This window comes from Sipha flava, unplaced genomic scaffold (genome assembly GCF_003268045.1).
Source record: "Sipha flava isolate LNK unplaced genomic scaffold, YSA_version1 37_pilon_pilon, whole genome shotgun sequence".
Classification (NCBI taxonomy): Eukaryota; Metazoa; Arthropoda; class Insecta; order Hemiptera; family Aphididae; genus Sipha; species Sipha flava.
Genome location: NW_020273087.1, coordinates 2,442,692 through 2,463,334, shown reverse-complemented (window position 1 = coordinate 2,463,334; position 20,643 = coordinate 2,442,692). Strand labels below are relative to the sequence as shown.

The following is a 20,643-nucleotide window of genomic DNA, read 5'->3' as shown; positions in this document are numbered from 1 at the left end:
ATGCAATCATTGCAGTTAAATTTCTTAATACATTTGTGAGCCAAGTACCCAGAAAAATATGTAACAGAGCAATCTTCAAGTGTAATATCATTTGGTATTATTATATCTAGGTTAGGCACTGATTTTGTTGATGACGATGAATATGAACAATTAGAAGACGTGTCTGAAAATGTATCTGACACGACTTCGTTTAATGCTCTATCACCGGATATAACATCTTGTACGATAATAGAATCATCTACTTCTTGGCTGATCTCACAGTTACTGCTTTTTGAGGCTATTAAAGAAAATACACACGTACTTCTAAACGAGGTTCGAATTATTCTTACCGTAGGGTTTCTGTTATATCCTCCTTTTTGGCGAAATATTGAAAAAAGATTTTCCAGAACGTCTTGATTTAGCCTATTTGTTATTAAGAACGTTATACCATTATTTTTTATTTCGTCATCAAAAAAACTTAATACACCGTTAATTGTTTGAGTAAATCCATTAAAACATGGAGGACGAGTCTCTTTGCCTTTATAGTTAACCTTAACAATATCATTAAAATAATTCACTGCGTCCAATAGAAATGATTTGACTACTCCAAAATCCGTTAAAGCGCAATTGTATGGATTTTTGGAAAATAAATTTCTACTATTTAAGCAGTCAAACAATTTGTCCATAAAATCTATAAAATCCGCAGTGTCAGAGGCAGTATTACTTTTTAATTCACCAGTAGAAATACATGTTCGTATAGCCGAAGCCATCGAATGACTAAACATTTGAGCAGCTAATTTTACACTCATTTTTTGAAATGAGTTTGGTTTTAAATGAGCATCCGTTATTTTCAGTAAAGCTCTACTTTTTTTGTTCTTGAAATCTATATTGTAAACCGAAAGTATATCGCTAAACGCTATTATTTTATCACCTTTCTTAAAAGTATTTCCAAGTAAATTATTTCTGACACTTTTAAGTAGATGAGGTGTGTCAAATAAAGCAAAAACTTTGTGCTCATCTACATAAAAGTACGGCTTTTCTTTTGAAACATTTAGTGATTTATATGTGCTTTGGTTATTCGTCCCTTGATCGCAAATAATAATTTTGGGATAAAGACTTACATTAAACAGTTCTTGCAGGACATCGACAATAAGGGACTTTAAAATGCCATGCTTAATTGATGAATGAGTAACAAAATAGGCTACTGGAATTTTCCAGGAACCATAAATACCTCTGGCCATAAATACCAAGCAACTGTTTGCAATATTACAACTCCTTCCGTATTTACCCAAATCTTCAAATCCTTCTATTAAGTCAAAGTCCTTTGAATATTCTAGAAATTCTTTTATAGAAATTTCATCGATACAAACAGTGCAAGCCTTTTCTTTATATTCTTTAAATTCAAATTTGTGTTTTAAGTGTGCAAAAAATGTCCTATTGATACCCGGTAAGAATTTGGATTGGCCAATCCAACTGCGGACAGTTGACGGACCTGGTAAGTTTAAGTTTTGTAACCTTAAAAAATTATACGACGAAGGAGACTTATAAAACATTGTAAGTGCTAGTTTTCTTTCCTCGGGGGTCCATGGACGGCGTTTGTTTTTAAATTGCATCGTGACAATTGCTCTGGAGTTGGTTGACGGAAATTTATGTGACATTATTAAATTATTTAAACAACTACGAGTTTTTAAAGAATTTATTTTTTTTTTTAATTTAAAAATATGAGTTTTTTTGCTATTAATTTGTTGTTGTTTCCTTGTTATTATTTTTTGTAATTTTTTCTTTCTTGGAGTGTCAATAATGTCATATTTTTGTTTTCTTTTTAACGGTGGACTTGGCATATCGATAATATCGGATATGTTAATAGATGAATTTGGCGTAGTAGTTATGTCTTTTGAAGGACTCGGAAATACAAGTTCAACACATCCAGTAGTTTTAAATCGTGCATAGGTCTTAGAATTTTTGTACTTAGTAGGAGTTGAAAATTCAAGATCAATACTATCAGGAGTCAAGCTACCTCCTATATTATAAAAAAAATATGAATGTTTAAAGTTTAATATTTTTACGAAATTGAAAATTTGCGGGTAAATTAACGATGTATAATCAAACAATTGTTATAATAATTTAAAAATCAAATGTTTATGTTGGAATTTACTATTAATTTTCAAAATTTTAAACTATTTATAGGAATTTGAAATATTCGATTTTAGATTCTGAACGGTGTGATGAATGTATTGATTTTAGAATGATGTGTGTTTTTTTTTGTGTTTTAAACGACACATTTTGGAGTAGTAATGAAACTTTGATTTTTAGACTCCGCTCCGTTTAATTTAAAAAGTTGATAAAAAAAAAATTCCTCGTGGACAAAATATTTGAAAATTTAATAGAAGACCCCAGTACTCCCACGAGTCGTTCTTACTGTCATTCAAAAGTTATTAAAAAATATAGACACAATATTTTTTTTTATAAACGTTTGAAGTACAAATATTGACAAAATTCGTCAAAATCATGAAAATATACTAACTATATTTTGTATCTTTGCATTCAAATTTTAATTGTAATAATCGTGTTGATAAACTCATATTTTGTCTGATTGACTAATAATATGTACTTTATAAAATAGTTTTTAAATAAACTTGTTGTGGAAAAACAGCAAAAAATCAATTTGTTGAATAGGAATAATAATAATTATTAACAATATACTCACTACTTGATGTAGGTTGGTCATTAATGTCATTAAAATTGTACGGAATTGCCAGTGGAGTTAATTTTTTACAGGTCATATTCATAAAAGAGTCGGTGGAAAAATGTTCTTGACATAAATATCGACTATGAAGCTTATTATCATCAAGTGAAAATAGTTTGATGTTTCCTGAGATAGTTGAAATAATTTTGGTTTTAATTTTAACATTTTTACATTTATAATATGTTTTAGAATGAGTACCTGCATTGATTTTCCATATACTTAATCTATCATCTTTGGGGAATCGATAAAACTTTAAATTTGGGTGTCTGCTTGATGATTTTCCACAGTTAATGTATTGACATGTATTACCGGGCATTTTTGTTGAAATATTAGTTATGCAGAAAGGGTAAAAAATAATAAATAGCTTAAATAGACGTTTACGAGTACAACGTTAACGTCATTCAACTCAATCGTAAATAATGAGATACAATATGACGAACTATTATAGATAAGCCGGCATTCTACAGTTTCCGAAAACAGGTCCGTCGTCACGGCAGTTGTAGGATAAGCGGGTTTTTGTGGAAGCAATCGTCGATATACGATAAAAATAGAAAAAGGAAAAATAATAGGTATATAATAATTAATAATATAATTTGTTATACAGCAACGGCATCTATTGACAACTAAATTTTAGTGGCCAAATACACCTATACCATCGCTTATCTGTATATTATAAAATCAATGGTATTATATAAGTTCTTAATAATATGATTTAAAACATGACTTACCGCACAACGATGTTCGCTTAACAATCATTAAGGAGAAATAATAATTATCGTTTTCTCTTTTTCAAAAACGAATTACCTATGAATTACTAATGGTTTCTATGCATGATACATATTTCATTTACGATGCTTCGTTAATTTAAAATTAATAGCTTGGTAACTGCGTTAAAATCGATTCACGCATATCGTAATACCTATATATACCACCTCTCCGTGTTCGTGTTTATTGTCTTTGAGTAACTGTGTAGTTATACATTACCTACGTGTTGGGATGTTAAATTAAGTGTCGGCTGATTATTCTTGTACACAGTATACAAGTACGCTTTTGACGTGTATAATATAGATGAGCTGTCGAAAAGTCCACAATTGCATTACACGTATAAGAGATAGGTAGGTAGCCAGTGATCATTAACGTTAAAATTTGCGAGAAAAATAGTAATGTTAACATGCAAACATGGTTCACTAATCACACTGCACGCCCTATTTGGCGTTTGGGTATAATATTCGCGACTTGTTAAAAAAATATTAAATTTATTTCCTTTCTAATTTTACGTTGGTTTAAATAATGTAGTATACATGTATACGAGTAGTTATTTTACTCTATACTTCGCATAATAAACTTTGAATATTGTACCCAAACTAGAGTAGTTGGGTGCTATACATAACATATTAATTAAACGTTTGGTGATATCCGAATGTAGAGTTGGCGGTGGCTTGAATTCACAATTATTTCAATACGTTAAGCCGATTGAAAAAAGGTTTTTTGTTAATTTTGTACACGCAGTTATACCACAATATGCAAGCTACATATACATATCGAGATTTATTGTCTACTGAAAGTTGGTTTGTTTACACACCAACATGGTAAATAAAATAGTTATACAACACGCGTGTAAACCTTCATTTTTGCTATTTAAAAAATTATAAAAATTATCTTTCATATTTTTTAACTTGAATACACATTCATCCTTGTTTGTTGCACTGAAAAAATGCAAAAAAAATGTTTTCCTACAGGAAAAACTTTTTTTCATAATTTTCCCATTTTCATTTCAAGTTGCAATATAGCATATTTACGTACGTTGTTAGAAAATGCAGTGGCATTGGGAAGTTTTTTTTTACTTCGAATCACTAATTTTATAAGGTCATCCATCCACCTACTAAAATTATTTATTCTTGTAGAGTTATATTTCAATATTTTACATAATTATTATAACGTGTTCAGTACATGAGTATTTTACCATAGTAATTTTTTTTTAATTTTTGTTTTTACAAAGACCACCCAACCCCATTTTTCCATGGATCACGTGAAAATTTTAAAACCAATTAGTTTGTGTTTTTGAAAACTATTTAAATAATAGATACACGTCTGATATAATTGTGCCTTTACGGCTTTGATGTAGATACAAAAATCAACAAATGTTAAGGACTTGACTAAAATTCAATTCTTTATATATTAATATAATAATACTATCAACTATTCATTTTAAATTTCGAATAAAAATAAAAGTCTATTAGTAGAAAGTATGGTTGTATCTAATAATTAATAATCTAAGTATTATATTCCTGAAAACTTAGATGATTGCAGGTAGGTGTATTATATTTAATAATACTGGAAAACTAAAATTAAGTTATTTTAGTTACTTCCATATTAATCAAATTTTTTACTGGTCATCTAAACTTACCATGAGAACTTCAGTTTATGATAAGTAAATAAAAACACAATTTTAAATTTTCAGAGAGATTCAGTTATATCACGCAAAATGTTTGCGCGAGTTTATTAAAATGTACAATCCACATTTATTATTTTACAAAGTAAAATAGTCAATATCTTCGAAGAAACAGATTTTTTTTATTAAAAACCAAAACTTTTATGTTTAAGTTGTGTACACAATACATTTAGTAAACAAATAAATTAAAATATAAAAAAAATTTAACTTTTAAACCAGTGGATATAATACTAGCTTATATTGATATAATATATAGCTAGAATATAGAAACAGTGGATTTTAGTACGATAGTTAATTTTTTTTAAATCTCCGCACATCGAACTATTAACTAATCGAAAGAATAAAATATATTAGTGATATTGTTTTTAGTTTTAACAAGCTCCTGTTTTTTAAAACGAAATCATAAAAAAGGTATTGATTGTAGTTTTTAAATGCTCTTGTAGAAAAGTGTTTTTCATATACAGACGATGCGTTTAATGTGCCTATAAATTATACACAAAGTTATTACTTAAACTTAAACTCTTAAACTATAGACTATATAGAAGTATAGGTTATACAGTGTATAATATAATATATAATATATACGCCTGTATAACACCTAAGAGCATACATGTACAAAAAAAAATGAAATTTGTTCGTCAAATTATTAGTGGGATATAATTTAATACTAATAATAAAATATTTCGTAAATCAAATTTTCTAATCAAATTATAATAGAATAGTGAATATTTTAGGATTCACATCTAACATTAAAATTAATATGATCACATAATATTAGTTAATTACCAATAATTTGAATTGTTTTTATTAATATAACGTGTCCTTTGAATATAATTTTCTATTTAAAATCAGAAATCCTGTGCATTCAGTTAAGCCGCCTGTTTAAGGACATAATATGAATTCGTAATAAAAAAATTATTTGTGTGCGACGTATGTGTTTATAATATTATTGATGATTGGAACTGTGCTTCATTTCCGAACAGTTGGTTTTATTTACAGATAATTCTCTATATCTATATTATTTTAAGTGCTATTCATCTGGGAGCCAAATGGGGTTTGAACTTTTGTTATTATTATTATTATTATTACTGGCGGTAATAACTATAGGTATTTACTATAATAATATACGTGTAATTCTATTATTTGTTCCATTTGTTCTTCTCGTGACTATGCATTTTTATTATTATATGATGTATTAATGAACATGTGCTCTTGCATTTTTTTTTTTTAAATGATATACTTATTTCTACATTTTTTTAATTGATCCACTGTGACATTTTGGATAATAGGAGTAAAATAATAAAACATGGATAAAAACAATAATAAAAACTGTATATATCATACAGCACGCAATAGGTGAAAGTACTTTTTCTCAATCGCTAATCAAAAATTGAATACATTAATCGCAATAAATCTGTTTACTCTGTTTACTCATTTTCATTGAGTCACGTGGTATGTATTTTTTTGAAAAGTAAAAAAGTATTGCGTTCTCAAAAGTTTCAATTTCAATTAGTCATTTAAAAAACAACCTAAGTCAAACAATTGAAATTTTACACAAACGATAAATAACTTAATAACGTCAGACTTTAAATTTTTACTCTCACCTACTTAGTATTTACAAATATATTTGTAACTATATATAGTTCAATGTGTTTATGATATTTATTATTTATGGTTTTAAATAGTCTACCTACTTTGGCCTGTATAAAGAATATTTTTCAACCGACATGTTAGATAAACGCGTCTATTGCAAACTCGTTACAACGTTTCGTCGGATATCACATACGTTAAAAGTATAAACGAGTAAGAGAACCGTCTCCCTTATAGCGATTTGGTTTTCATAGTAAATTTGTATTAAAATTATAATAAAAAATTATAATGAATTTTGGGTAAATATTTTATTTAAAGCAGAATCAGTTGATACTATGATTTTATTATGTATCTATCTAATATGCCAATTGAATTGTTTTTAGGGGAACAATGCATTTTACTTGTTTTTGTTGTGTGTATATTACATACATGTTATATGTAGTTCATATACCTGTAGGTCAATACAACCATTTATATGGTATCTATATATACATTGTTTTTTCCTATATGTGGTGGATTTATGAAGTTCTTATTGCTATGGTAAATAGTATGGTGAAGAAAATATTTTTTTTTAAAGTGCTGTATGTTCTTCACTCATCTGAATGAACTATTGATCCTGGTTCTTTTTCTTGAACTATTTTTTGTGATAATAACATACCAATAAATCTGCATACAACACGTGTACCCAGTGGATACTCGACGAAATGACATCCGGTGGGATATTTTATAGACAACATCATTATATACTTTGAAAATTTTAAAACATGGAATCTATAAATAATTATTTGTGTGGTGGGCTGTATTAATAATGGAATCGAAGATATTCCTTATTTTGTCATTAATACGGTTTTATTTAATTATAATTTTACAAAGGAAAATAATCGCTTTATTACATTATGTTATCAAGTTACGCTTTTTTTTTTTCTATAAAAATCTCATGGTAGTTCGTATCAAAATTTGTTGTTCCGACCAGTAGCGAGGCGTGTAAATGTTCGTCGTTGAGTTGGTTCCGTGCCTAGATTTGATGTATTTAATTTTGGAAAAAGTCTGATCCCGCAGCGAACTATTCATATCGAAATAATTTCCTGTGAACGTTTTTTCAAAACGTTGAAAAAGCTTTTGAGATTGGTTTGAAAACCTAGGAGAGTTCGAAAACCAAATGCACACGTGTACGCAAGTACGGCGGAGTCGATACGCGCGGTGGGTCAGTGGCGAGTGTTCGGTGCGCGGATGGTCGGCGGCCAACGACAACCGGTTCAGTATTGGACGACGCACGCGCGTTCGCCGCACCGTCCGTGTGACGTCACGGCGATGCCGTGAAAGCGGTTCGTGCAACGCTCACGAACATTGTGCGGCCTACATCCGGTGATCCCGTTACCCGTGCCACTTAAATATATAGTCGTCGCCGCATACTTTGCAGTACGTGTTCCGAGCCGGCCCCAGTCAGTCGCATAGTTCCAACCGTCGAAATCGATAACGCCGCGTGAACGTGATTCGGTCTTGTCCCGTGTTCACGCGTACAACCGGCTAAGTGTTACAGTGCACCCGTAGACAAGCGAGCCGTGCAGCCGTTCGCGATCGCGACCGTGCGTTACGTATAGACCCCCGGGGGTACCGGTTCGCGATCATGGTCAAAGGGCCCGCCGCCGCTGCCACTGCCGGACAGGGTCACTCGGTCGGAGGAGGAGGCTCGCGGAGCAAGAACAACAAGAGCAAAGCGCTCACCTACCTGCTGTGGTTGGTGGGCGGCGTGTGCGGCTTGCACCACTTCTACCTGGGCAGAGACTTGCAGGGCGTGCTGTGGTGGTGCACGTTCGGCGGATACTTCGGGTTCGGGTGGCTCAGGGACGTGTTCTACATCGGCGAGTACGTGGCGGACGCCAACCGAGACGAAAAGTACATGAAGAAAGTGGACTACATGGTTCGAGTGCACGGAAAGGTGAGCACAACACGAAATTGATGCGCCCACGCGTGCCTGCACAGATGCTTCGGGCACAGGGGGGACGCGCAATTGTACGACACGGGGTGGATCCATGTGGGTTGTTTCTCCCCGACCGCGTTACGTGACCCCGTTAGGTCGGGTACAGGCGTGTCGGTCATGCGTGCGGGGGCGTTTCGAAGCTGAGAAATAATCTCGTTACATCGCGGGAGGCTGGAAAAAGTGTAAGGGGTTCGCGCGCTAGGTGCGTAAGTACGCCGTGTACGTGACCGAGGACGGTTGTCGGTCGTACGGAATGAAAGAGGAGATTCATTACGGTTTTATTTTTTCTCTCTCCATTTTTACGTCGTGAAAAAAAAAAATTGAAACTATACGTTACGCGTTTCGGCTTTCCGGTGGCGGCGGCGGTGGCGACGGCGATCCGTCTAAGGTGCGTTGACACATTTCTCTCGTTCGTCACCTATTGAAGGTGTCGGTGGCGATGGGTGCGATAATTTTTACGTATTGCTCAAAAGAACAATATATTTACTGAACAGCACCACGCACGCTCACCGCGATCTACAACGAACGATGTATTTAGGTCAACGTAACAAATATATGTATAATACTCGGTGTGTTTGACCGTATGGTAAATCCGTATACGATTACACGTAAACAAATCTCATTTTCGGACACCGTCCATGTGCCAGTCCCATGGGTTATTGATACCCAGCGGATCCGAGATGATCGAAACGAGGAAATATCGCTGAGATGGTTACGACACAACGTGTACGCGCATATAATAATACGTACAAGTTATTATTATTTTTTCTGTATGACGTGTACACGGCCTTGGAGTTTGTTTTCATTTTTCTCGCATATTCATAATAAACGAGCACTTACAAGTTCTTATTATGTTCGGCGGGGTGTTTCGAATTCCCCATGACTGTTGACTTCGTACTGCGTACTAGTACGAAAGTATGTCTAAATTAAAAAAAAAACGAAAAAATTGCCCACGTAGAAAACATTATCAAAATGATCTCGTCGATTCGTATTGTCGATGGTTTTCTTTTGTTTTTTTTTTTTTTACTGTCTTAATAACGTACAGAAAAATGTATGCGATCATTTTTAAACAGAATATAACATTATATAAACCTTGTACATGGACCACAGTTGATTTATAGATTAATAATATTTTATGTGATTTCTTAATAATACGTTTACTTATAACTCTTAAAAGTTTAAGCTACACGATGATATTTGAATTACTTTAAGCACTGTCGCGTTATTATGATCTATAGTGAATTTCGAGAAGTCGTCATGAACTCCAAGTTCTTGAAAGATTGTATTGTGACTTGCGTAATAGTAATAAACACTCAAATCTCGGGAATAAGCTTTTTTCGAAGCTTTAATTTATTTATAACATTTTTAAAACGAAAAAGAAACCGTACGAAAAGATAAATATATCACCTATTATAAGTACACTTCAATATCAATGAATATTAATGGGTTCCTTTGATTGTTCATTCACTAAGCACAGATACAATCAAAATTGTACTGCCGGAGAAACCTTTTCTTTTTATCTTAATTCGTTTTTTAAATAGGTCTCAATAATTTCATTATTTTCTCCTATGAACACCGAGCTTACAAATCATTAAATTAACATTTAATTTATTATCAATATATAGATAACTCTAAACAACAACTTTATTTTCTTATTTATCCTTTTAAAAATTTAAAAATTCAAAGAAGTACTACATTTTTAAAGTAAAATTGAATTACAAATGTTTACAATGTGTAACCTACTTAAAAATAATAATATTCATGGTTTACTAGGAACCGTTACTGACACTGTTGTCTGTTATGATAATATAATGAAAAAAAAACTTTTTTGCTAAAATTAAGCAATTCTAATTATTTGTACACTACATTGTAAAATGATGTAAATGTATTTTGATTATCAGTAAGAACTAATGGCAATTGATCATAAACAATCAAAAATGAATGAAACAGTCATAAGACTTAAATATTAAAAAATTATAAGTATTAAGTCGGCCGAAAGATAGCTTATCAAAATAATTGTTAATAGGCACATCAAAATAATTATATCGATACAGTATGATATACCCATAGACCTTGTACATTATAGGCCTTAGTATAAGGTCTATGGATATATCTTATTAAATTACAAAATACGTTTGTAATTCAATTTTTTCACATAAGGTTAATCCAATACATATTGTGTATACAACATCATATTGCTGTATTCGCGTGTAGGTTATGGTTTTGTATTACTTTTCGATAAGAACAGTTGATTAGGAATTTGACCTTGACAGTGAGTCAGTCCAATATACGTGTATACAGACAAGCGTAGGTTAATCACCTCACCGTAGAATATTATAACGTTTGTCAAACACCAGTTCTTCCATCCAATCATTTTATATATTATTATTATTACTATTGATACGGTTCTTTCCGTTAAACCAATTGGAATAACTGAACCATGTTAATGTGTGAACCAATGACAACTTATATTATTTCGTATGCAAGTGGCATATTATTGAATATAAAGTATGATAGTTGACGCAATATTGGTATAGCTATATATTTACTAAATGTATTAATATACGCCATTAGTTTTAATAATTATGTTCATAAACCATATCAATATCATACACACATATTAAATAATTATAGTATTACTTAATTGACAGAAAAATTCTTTTTTATCCGTAAATTATATTTTAAGAAAAATGATCAATTTTAATCAACGTATACTAAATGTGAACTTCGCTGTACAATTGATCGATTAATTGAATAATCAAGTATTTACAATAGAAAAATTACCAGAATCAAATATTGTACAAAACAGTTCTGTACTGCATACTCGTATTTTTATATTCTGGAATACATTTTAACTGATTGTACATTTTGTCTATAGAAAATGACTTCTAGTTAATTTTCTTTACTGCGAGCACAATATTAACCGCCATTCCAATACAATTTGAAAGCGAAAGATCATTTTTATCTTCCTTCCACAACTAGGTCATTGACCAACTTGTCAACGAAACGTTCTACGCACACAATTCGCTAGGCCGACCATTGATATTCGATCTCGTCGGCATGTTGCGGTTTTTGATCACTCATTTTTTTTTCGTTCGGACCATTTGGCCCGTGCAGCATCTTTTACACTACACATGACTGTTAAGATGTCTCTTTAATGCATTTGAATTGCAAAGGAACATTTTTTATTACGAATCATTTAAATCAAATAGCATAGCTTATTTTATATTAATGTTACAAAAAAATTGAAAAACCCTGGTTATCATCATATGCCTGGCGTACCTCACACATTCACCCCGACATCGTTTGCTCGCATTAAATCCACGGTTTTGATGTACCGTCAAATGATGTACCGTCGGAAGTACCGTCGAATAGTCTCAAATGTACTGTATACTAAAAGAAAGTCGCACAAGTGACCCTCGACTCGACGGGGTCTACGAACGGATGGGGACAAAGTGCCAAATAATTTTCATTTTTATTTCTTTATTTTTTTTATCAAGTTGTTTAAAAATAAAAAAAATTGTACTCGAAGACATACTCTGTTTTCAGTTAATCACACCAAAATATTTTCACGGAAAGTCATTTTATAATGTTTACAAGCTGCACACATTTTCCCCAACATTATTAAAACTGTTCATCATCTTCATATTTTCCATTGTAGGATATGACCATAACGAAAAGCAAACTTACTCTCATATTTCTCTTTATCCAATGCCAATTCTCTACGACGAGCGTAATACTTAAAAAGTTTTTTTGACCTATAGTAATAAATTACATTTTCCATGCCGTTACGCAATAGCTATCTCCGTGTAAATAAATAACTAAATATTATATATTTATACGTTTATTCATCATCTAATCAATATTTGTAACATGAATATTAATATAATATTATTTCATTTGTTTTTTATATAAGAAGGGTATTTTCTTAAAAATGTATCTTTAATTTCAGATAACAACTGTTTAAATAGTATACGTGTACTATGTACACTTTAATTGCATTTTTATTTACAGTTGTTTTTTTTTTTCAAAATGAGAAACTCATTATGGAACCAATATTTTAATGAGAATATTCAAATGTGTGCCTGTCAAAATTAAATAAAATATGTCATTTATTAATGAGTAATCATACATATAATGCTACAATCTAATAACATTTGACATAACGATTTGTCTTAGTTTAATAGTACGTCTATTTTTTTTTACAATGAAACACACGATTGATTTATATTTTGAAAAAGTAAACATAACATTTATATGTATTTTTAAACAAGCAAAGAAATTTGAAGTTATAAAATATTTTCAATAATTTTGTCTGTGACAGTCGCCAAATGTATAATTTAGTATTTTATTATAACTTTTTTAAATGAGTTAAAACAATTTTAAATGTTGTCTTATAGATTTTAATTATTATTCAACTACACGATTTATTTAATAAGTGTATAGGTTAAACAACACAAAATGTTAACTTATGTTAATTGACTGTCAACAATCATTATGGAATTGTTTTTTATACACTTTATATTAAATACTACAAAGTATATTTTATATATATATTTATATATATATATGTATTTATTTGTAATATTGAGATTTAAAAAACCGTTCAAAGTATTACGTTTCATACTCGTATATATTTTATTTTCTTATATTTAATGTTTTATTTAATCTTTCATTTTAAGAAAACGATTATTTTGTAATCGTTTGTGTTCGCATTTGTAATATGATTTCAAATTATTCGTATATTATAATTAAATTTAGTACAGTGCAATATTTGTAGATCATTATATTTTGGTTTTACTAAATACTAAAATTACAAGTGTATAACATTTGTAACTTATTTATTGTAATTTATTATAATTATTTTTTAAGTTTTATAGTCATTAGTTGTATTAAATGTTAACTATTAAACTTTATACAAAGTATAAAACACTAAAATTATATAAAAGATATTACATTTAAATTTTTTTTTCTTAGAATGTTATTGCTAAAAATATTACAGATAAAAAATAGTTTTATGGGTTATAAGTTAATATAATAAATAGATTTCGAATACAATTATTTTAATTATAACATTTTTAACGTAAAAATCAGTAATGTTATTTGTTTTATATTTAGAAAAGAATTTAGAATCATTTCTCACCATAATAACACTAATTACAAAAAGCTAATACGTGTATTATAAATATATATAAATGTATATAAAATGTATTTCTCAACTCGGGAGTGTGCGAATTAAATTATGCAACTATAAATATAATAATAAATGAAATCTGACTGAATACAGTACTTAGCAGTAATTTTTAATGTTTTATCCATTTTCTTCTTGTATTTATAAACAGTCCGAAGACTTTAGCGGTAAACTTTGTAAAATAAATCAAACGCTTTAGAACAAATATAAGTACTGCATTTTCTCAATTTATTAATCAAATATTACAAATCAAATTTTCTTCATAATAGAAAATTATAACTTCAAGTTTAAATGTTAGTAAGTTATAAAATACTGATATTTTATTCTTTTACTCATAAAAGGAATAAGCGCGTTTAATTAACCACACTGCCCCTTATTTATTAACCGCACACAAATAATTATGACTGTATTATAGATAATGTAGATTATTATTGAGCCGACTTAATAATAAATAAAAATCAACGCTAATTTCGTATCTCCACTATGAATTAATAGCCATTAATTATTAATTAACATGTTTCAGCCGCCGTTTTCTACGATTAGGTTCACTGGCATGGTCGTGGTGGCCTATCTTTTCAGTACTGTTGTATCCCTTGCAATACCTGAAGATAACGTCGGAGGACTTAGCTGGCAATGGTTACACGTATTTACCCCTCTGGCCGCAGCTTTGGGTGAGTAACTCGAATATAGTCTTTTGTACTTAATTTATGTTATATCATTAATAACGAAGTATTCAGCATAAAGACGATTTTGATTTTATAGCATTTATTTTGATCGATAAATAGTAATCTCGTATCATGTATTGGTCTTTATACATAATGTACAATATATTTAAATTTTCAAAACTGATGCATAAATGACGTAATTTGTTTTACCGTTTTTGTTAAAAAAAAAAAACGAATTTGTATTTTTTAGGTGTTTGGGCTGTTGGAAATATTGGTCATGAAACAGGATCTCTAAAATGGCCAATCATATCTGCATACTTAGTCCCCATGATTGGCAATCCATTGAAATCATTTATTTTTGATAAATTTGGTTTCGACATCGACGAGTCTACATCATTTGCCATAATGATATTAGCAGCAGCATGGTCATTCGATCATTTTGAAAAACGATGGAAACCGATAAACCGAAAAACTCCAGGAATTTTGAAGTAAGGAATTGTAAAGAAATTAAAAGAAATACATTGTGAAAGTTCTGAATCGTGTATAGTTTCGTAAAAAATAAAAATCCTGATTAAGAATTTTTAAGCCACAGGGAAACTTATGTTTTTTTTTAAATAATAAAAACAATAAAAACAAATTTAAAATTAACATTATCATTTTCAGATTATATTATAATTTTCATAAAGTACTGTGAATTTTTTTTTTTTTTATTTTAAATTTAGCGAAATAATCTGCTATTTTTAATTAATCGTCTTATTCAATTTCTAGGCGGATTTTGATAATCAGCATGTGCTGTCTACTATACATAGCCCTGTGGAGCAGTTATTTATATTTTAACGCCAAAGTCACCGATGAAGATGGCGATGAAGTTCCGTTCCACGAAGCATTAGGTCACTTCTTCAATTCACCGTGGTGGTTGGACGTGAAACAATCATTTATCGACGTTTGGCAATTTGCCCAAGTACACGGTTGGATGGAAACATGGCGGCAAATAGTTTCGTTATCTGATCCTTCTGGTGAACAGAATGCTTTTAAGGTCAGATTAATAATTTGATAAATAATTTCTCAAATAATGTATCACATCGCTGTAAACACGATTAAAAGAAAATAATCTTCAGATCTTATAAAATAAATACTAAGGTTGCGATCACAGTGGCACTGACGTTGAATGATATAACTGCCGGCCATAGGTGGACATCAGGGGGGCTTAGCCCCCAAAAATCGAAACTTTGTTAGAAATGTTATTCGTTGTTTTTATAATTATCTATTGGTTTTTTTTTGAAAATCGTGAAATAAGAAATAATAAAAAACTATTTACAATAGCATTAACAATACCAATTAGTTCGGCTAATTGCGAAAGAAGTTTCAGTGCAATGAAAAAAATAAAAACTTGGCTAAGGTTCAGCGATCTTTCAATACTATATGTATATTGAAAATGATATATCGAAAAATATAAAAAGCGATGATATTTTTAATATCTTTGTTGATACAAATAGATATTTGTCATTAAAAAAAAAATATTAATTATTTTTAAATATAGGTTATTTGGTATTTTTTTTAATACAATTTAAACATATCTATATTTTTAATAGTAGTAAGTTTAGTAGCAATATATTAAGTATAACTTGTGCACGAGGAGGGGGTGTGGGGGCGAAGGCCCTGAGAGTTATTTTAAATTGAATTATTATTGCTCCCCCAAAAATTCAACCAAATGTCCATCTATGCTGACGGCCAACGTTGGTCAAACTTACCCGATAATTTTAAACAATGCAAAAAATATACAAGTGGTTTCAATACTTCCGACCGCGTCGGTCGATTACACCGACGTCGGTCATCTATCGGGTAAATTTCAGTATAATTAGTTTTTATCGGCCGATTCACTAAACGACTTTTTCATTATGGATTGCGAGCAACTTATATGTTTAGTTGAACAAAGAAGACATTTCTAGAACCATAGGAATGCTGGTTTTTGATTTTATCTTTTACATTGTTCAATATATATAGTAACAAATCGGTGTAGTTATTCTTATGTACATGAATAAATTATCATCTTGTTCTAAGAGTTAGTGAAGTTATGCACGAAATTCTCCATTATTTTCCCTGTTCAAAAAAATGTCATTTGTGTTACATCATCCCTTTTTTAACAGTTAATATTTAAATGCGGGATTTGTTTTTAAATACAAAAACGATAAAACATCCATTTTATAAATTACACTCATTGAATAACTTACGAAGCTGTGAACACCCCTATTGGCCGATGTCTGTGCAAAAATATTGTTACGATATGATATTTTTGATTAAAATAGTAACTCAATCGACTGGGAACGTTATCTAAGAATAATGAGATAAAAAATTAGCATAATATTTTTGTATAATATCTTTATTTTTCTTTATGATCAAATGCGTAAACGTGCGTGCGCACGCTCTACTCTTCGAACAAAGTGCTAAATATTTAGCAGCCCTTTAATAGTTAATAGGTTTTTAATTATAACCTAAGTTTATACGAAACGCTAAAGTATATTATATACACAAAAAAAATCACGGAAAATAACAAATCAACCTCACAAGCACCTTATAGTTTTTAATCGTTTACAATGCGAATAAAGTGTATATTTATTCGTATAGACTATATTATTATGTGAATTGCTTAAATAAATGAAACGTACCTTATGAGATATTATTCGTTTTTTGTTATAATCATTTATTTCATTGTACCAATCGCTCACATCAATTAAAATATGGACTTTGAACAAAAAGTTTACATAAAGTATGGACACATTTGTTTTAATGATTCAGTTTTGAAGTATTGTTCTTTGATATTTAAGTATCACATTGTTATTTTTGTGTTTATTCATGGTTAACTTTTGTATGTAAGGACTAGGTTGTATGACATTTTGTACAAAAATGGGATCTGCATAAATTATAACCAAAACTAATAATGTTATTCCACACTTCTGAGGGACCACTGTTTTAGGTTTAGCACCTGTTATTTATTCAATACTGACATTTACTAATTATTATTGTTTTGAAAAATTCCATTGTTTAAACGACCTAGTAAAACATAATCTGTAAGGTTAAGTTTTTTTTTACCTTTGAGTGAACTTTGTAAATCACCATTATACATTTTTGTTTTTTAATAAAATCCACAAAATATTTCTATCCGTCCGCTGTGTAACTACAAATTTAATATACAAGAACCTAAAACTTATCATTTTGGTATTTAATTTTTGTACAATCAAAATAACCTGTTCAATGTGCTGTTAATAATTTATTATTTATCGGATCTTTGCTACACCTACTTAATAGCAACCTGCACGAGGACATTTGACTATCAACATAACTTTTCTAGGAGTTTTAATTAATTTGCTTATCTAATGCGATATAATGTGTCATACGTATTTTGGAAATGGAAACTTTTTAATGTGTTTTCTTTATTGTTCGATACTATTTGACACGCTATCGATAACGTATACAATACTACCCTATACGCATAACATACGTATAAAATAAAAATAGCAACTTTATACAACTATCACTTGAATATTTTGAGTACACACTTATTCTTGAGGTTGATTTAACTCTGTTATTAATACCATTTTTATTTTATTTTCATTAATCCTACAGTATTTTCTTTTAAGCATTACATTTAACAAAAATAAATAAAAAATAAAAAAATATATATAAAAATTAAAAAAATGTACACTTATATTATTATGTACAATAAAAAATATGTAAATATTTTATAACCTAATTTTAGAAATATTTTAAACGTAAAAGATTTTATAAAATTTTAGAATGTTAGCTAAGTCTTATAATTAATGTTTACTATTTTATAATGTACAATTATAAAAATGATAAATTTGATCTAATTTTTAAGGTATTGGAATTGAGATCGGGAGCTACACAGATGGAAATTAAAAATCAATGTCGAACATTAGCTGTTAAGTATCATCCAGACAAAGCTAAAGACGATGAAACAAAGAGGGAAGTACAAAATCGATTCTTCGAAGTTCAGCAAGCATGTGAGCTGTTATCAAATAGCAGAGCTAAAAGACGGAGGAGAAATAAACGGTTCAACGAAGAGCTTTAAATTGAAAAATTATTTTTTTGCTGTACAAATATACGAGGTGTGTAAATAAAGTAATGAGATTAATTTTTTATAATTTTTTTATTGAATTAAAGTAACTATTTTATATTATCTCCTTCAAAGTAATTGCCCTGAGAATTCACACAGCGCTGGAGTCGATGTTTCCATTGTTCGTAGCAGTTCTAGAACTCAGTTATTGGAATAGCTTTCAGTTGGTCGGTCACAGACATTTTAATATTTTCTAGTGTCCCAAAATGTTGTCCTTTAAGGTGAATTTTTATTCTTGGAAACAGAAAAAAGTCACAAAGACTCAAGTCAGATGAATAGGGGGGTTGAGGGGCCATGGGAATATTTTTGGTTGCCAAAAATTGGTTAATTGAAATGGCTGTGTGACAAGGTGCATTGTCGTGATGCAGCACCCAGGTGTTTTTGATGTTTGGTCTCACCCAAATGACCCTTTTTCGAAGTCTTTCGAGAACTTCTTTATAAAAGTGTTGGTTGACTGTTTGGCCTTGAGGTACAAACTCCTTGTGAACTATTCCTTGGCTATCAAAGAAGCAAATTAGCATCGTTCTGATTTTTGACTTGCTCATTCTTTCTTTTTTTTGTCTCGGTGAAGCTGCTGTGTGCCATTCTTGGCTCTGGCGCTGTGTTTCTGGGTCGTACTCGAAAATCCAAGACTCGTCTCCAGTAATGATACCTTCTAAGAAAGAATGATAATTTTCAATCTGCTCCAAGAAATCAAGACACCTGTCCCTCCTGTTGTCCTTTTGGTCTTGTGACAAAATTTTCGGAACCATTTTTGTTCAGATTTTTCTCATTTCCAAATCAATGGTCAAAATTTGATGAACAGTGGTGTGAAATAATCCCAACTGTTCTCCAATTATTCTGACCGTCAATCGACGATCAAATCGGACAAGTTCTCGAACTCTGATGTCGTTTTCATCATTTTTTGCAGTTGAAGGTCTTCCACTGCGAGGTTCATCTTCAATCAACTCTCTGCCTTCTGAAAATACTTTAAACCACCTAAAAACCTGTGCTCTTGAAAGAAAACTTTCTCCATAAGCTTGTTTAAGCTTTTGAAAAGTTTCTGTCGCACTGTGACCAAGTTTAAGACAAAATCGGATAGCACATCGTTGCTCAAAATTGTTGTCACCCATTATTAGAACGTACTAAAAAAAACTGGTTTACGAATATAATCACCACAGACCAACACGTGACACTACGAAGTTCAAACTCGTACTGAAGGTTCATTACATGATGATTATCTACAAACATTTTCAATCGGAAAGTCATTAGTGCTTCCAGATAACTAGCTACGCTATCAATCTCATTACTTTATTTACACACCTCGTATATTAAAAAACCATAATTATTTATAAGTGTGCTGTGATAAAACTAAAATGTTTATGATATCAGCATTATGAAAAGTATTTTTCAAAAATATCAACGGTGAAAGCATTAGATCATCCATATGTGATGGTAAATATATAAATTCAAATTACATTTTAATTTGGATGTTAATTTATGTTACGAGATGACACATTTACGTTTAATGCCTTCATCGAACTTTTAATTTTTTAATTTTAGTAACATTCATTATTATAATTTATAATTCTATATTTTACCGTAGTCTGAAAAAAAATACTACAGTTGCACATTTATATTATAAACGCTCATTATTTATACATTTCTTTTTTAGATTGTACTAATTACAAATTTTGTATTTTATAACCTTAATTATGTTTTTATCGTTTGACCAATTTGTAATATTTTCGAGTTTTTAGCGTGTCTCGAAGTTCCTATATGTAAAACAATTATGTTTAGGATGATGATTTTGATGGATATTTATTATTTAATATGCATTATTCTAAAACTTACGAGTTTTGATTATTATTTGTTTTAAATAAAATAATTTTAATATTCATTTTTACTGAGTGTAATTTATCTGA

General features: G+C 30.2%; 2 protein-coding genes across 2 annotated transcripts; one reads left to right on the top strand and one right to left on the bottom strand.

Annotated features, from left to right (window-relative positions):
* The first annotated feature begins 8,088 nt into the window (after positions 1-8,088).
* LOC112688158 (dnaJ homolog subfamily C member 22) lies at positions 8,089-18,758 on the top strand. The gene is made up of 5 exons (XM_025561224.1): positions 8,089-8,706; positions 14,463-14,610; positions 14,855-15,092; positions 15,373-15,640; positions 18,482-18,758. The coding sequence occupies exons 1-5, from the start codon at positions 8,395-8,397 to the stop codon at positions 18,692-18,694; spliced, it is 1,179 nt and encodes a 392-aa protein (XP_025417009.1). The 5' UTR covers positions 8,089-8,394; the 3' UTR covers positions 18,695-18,758.
* Positions 18,759-19,497: 739 nt separating this feature from the next.
* On the bottom strand, positions 19,498-19,851 carry LOC112688231 (protein GVQW3-like). The gene has a single exon (XM_025561330.1). The coding sequence runs from the start codon at positions 19,849-19,851 to the stop codon at positions 19,498-19,500; it is 354 nt and encodes a 117-aa protein (XP_025417115.1).
* Between the last annotated feature and the right edge of the window lie 792 nt (positions 19,852-20,643).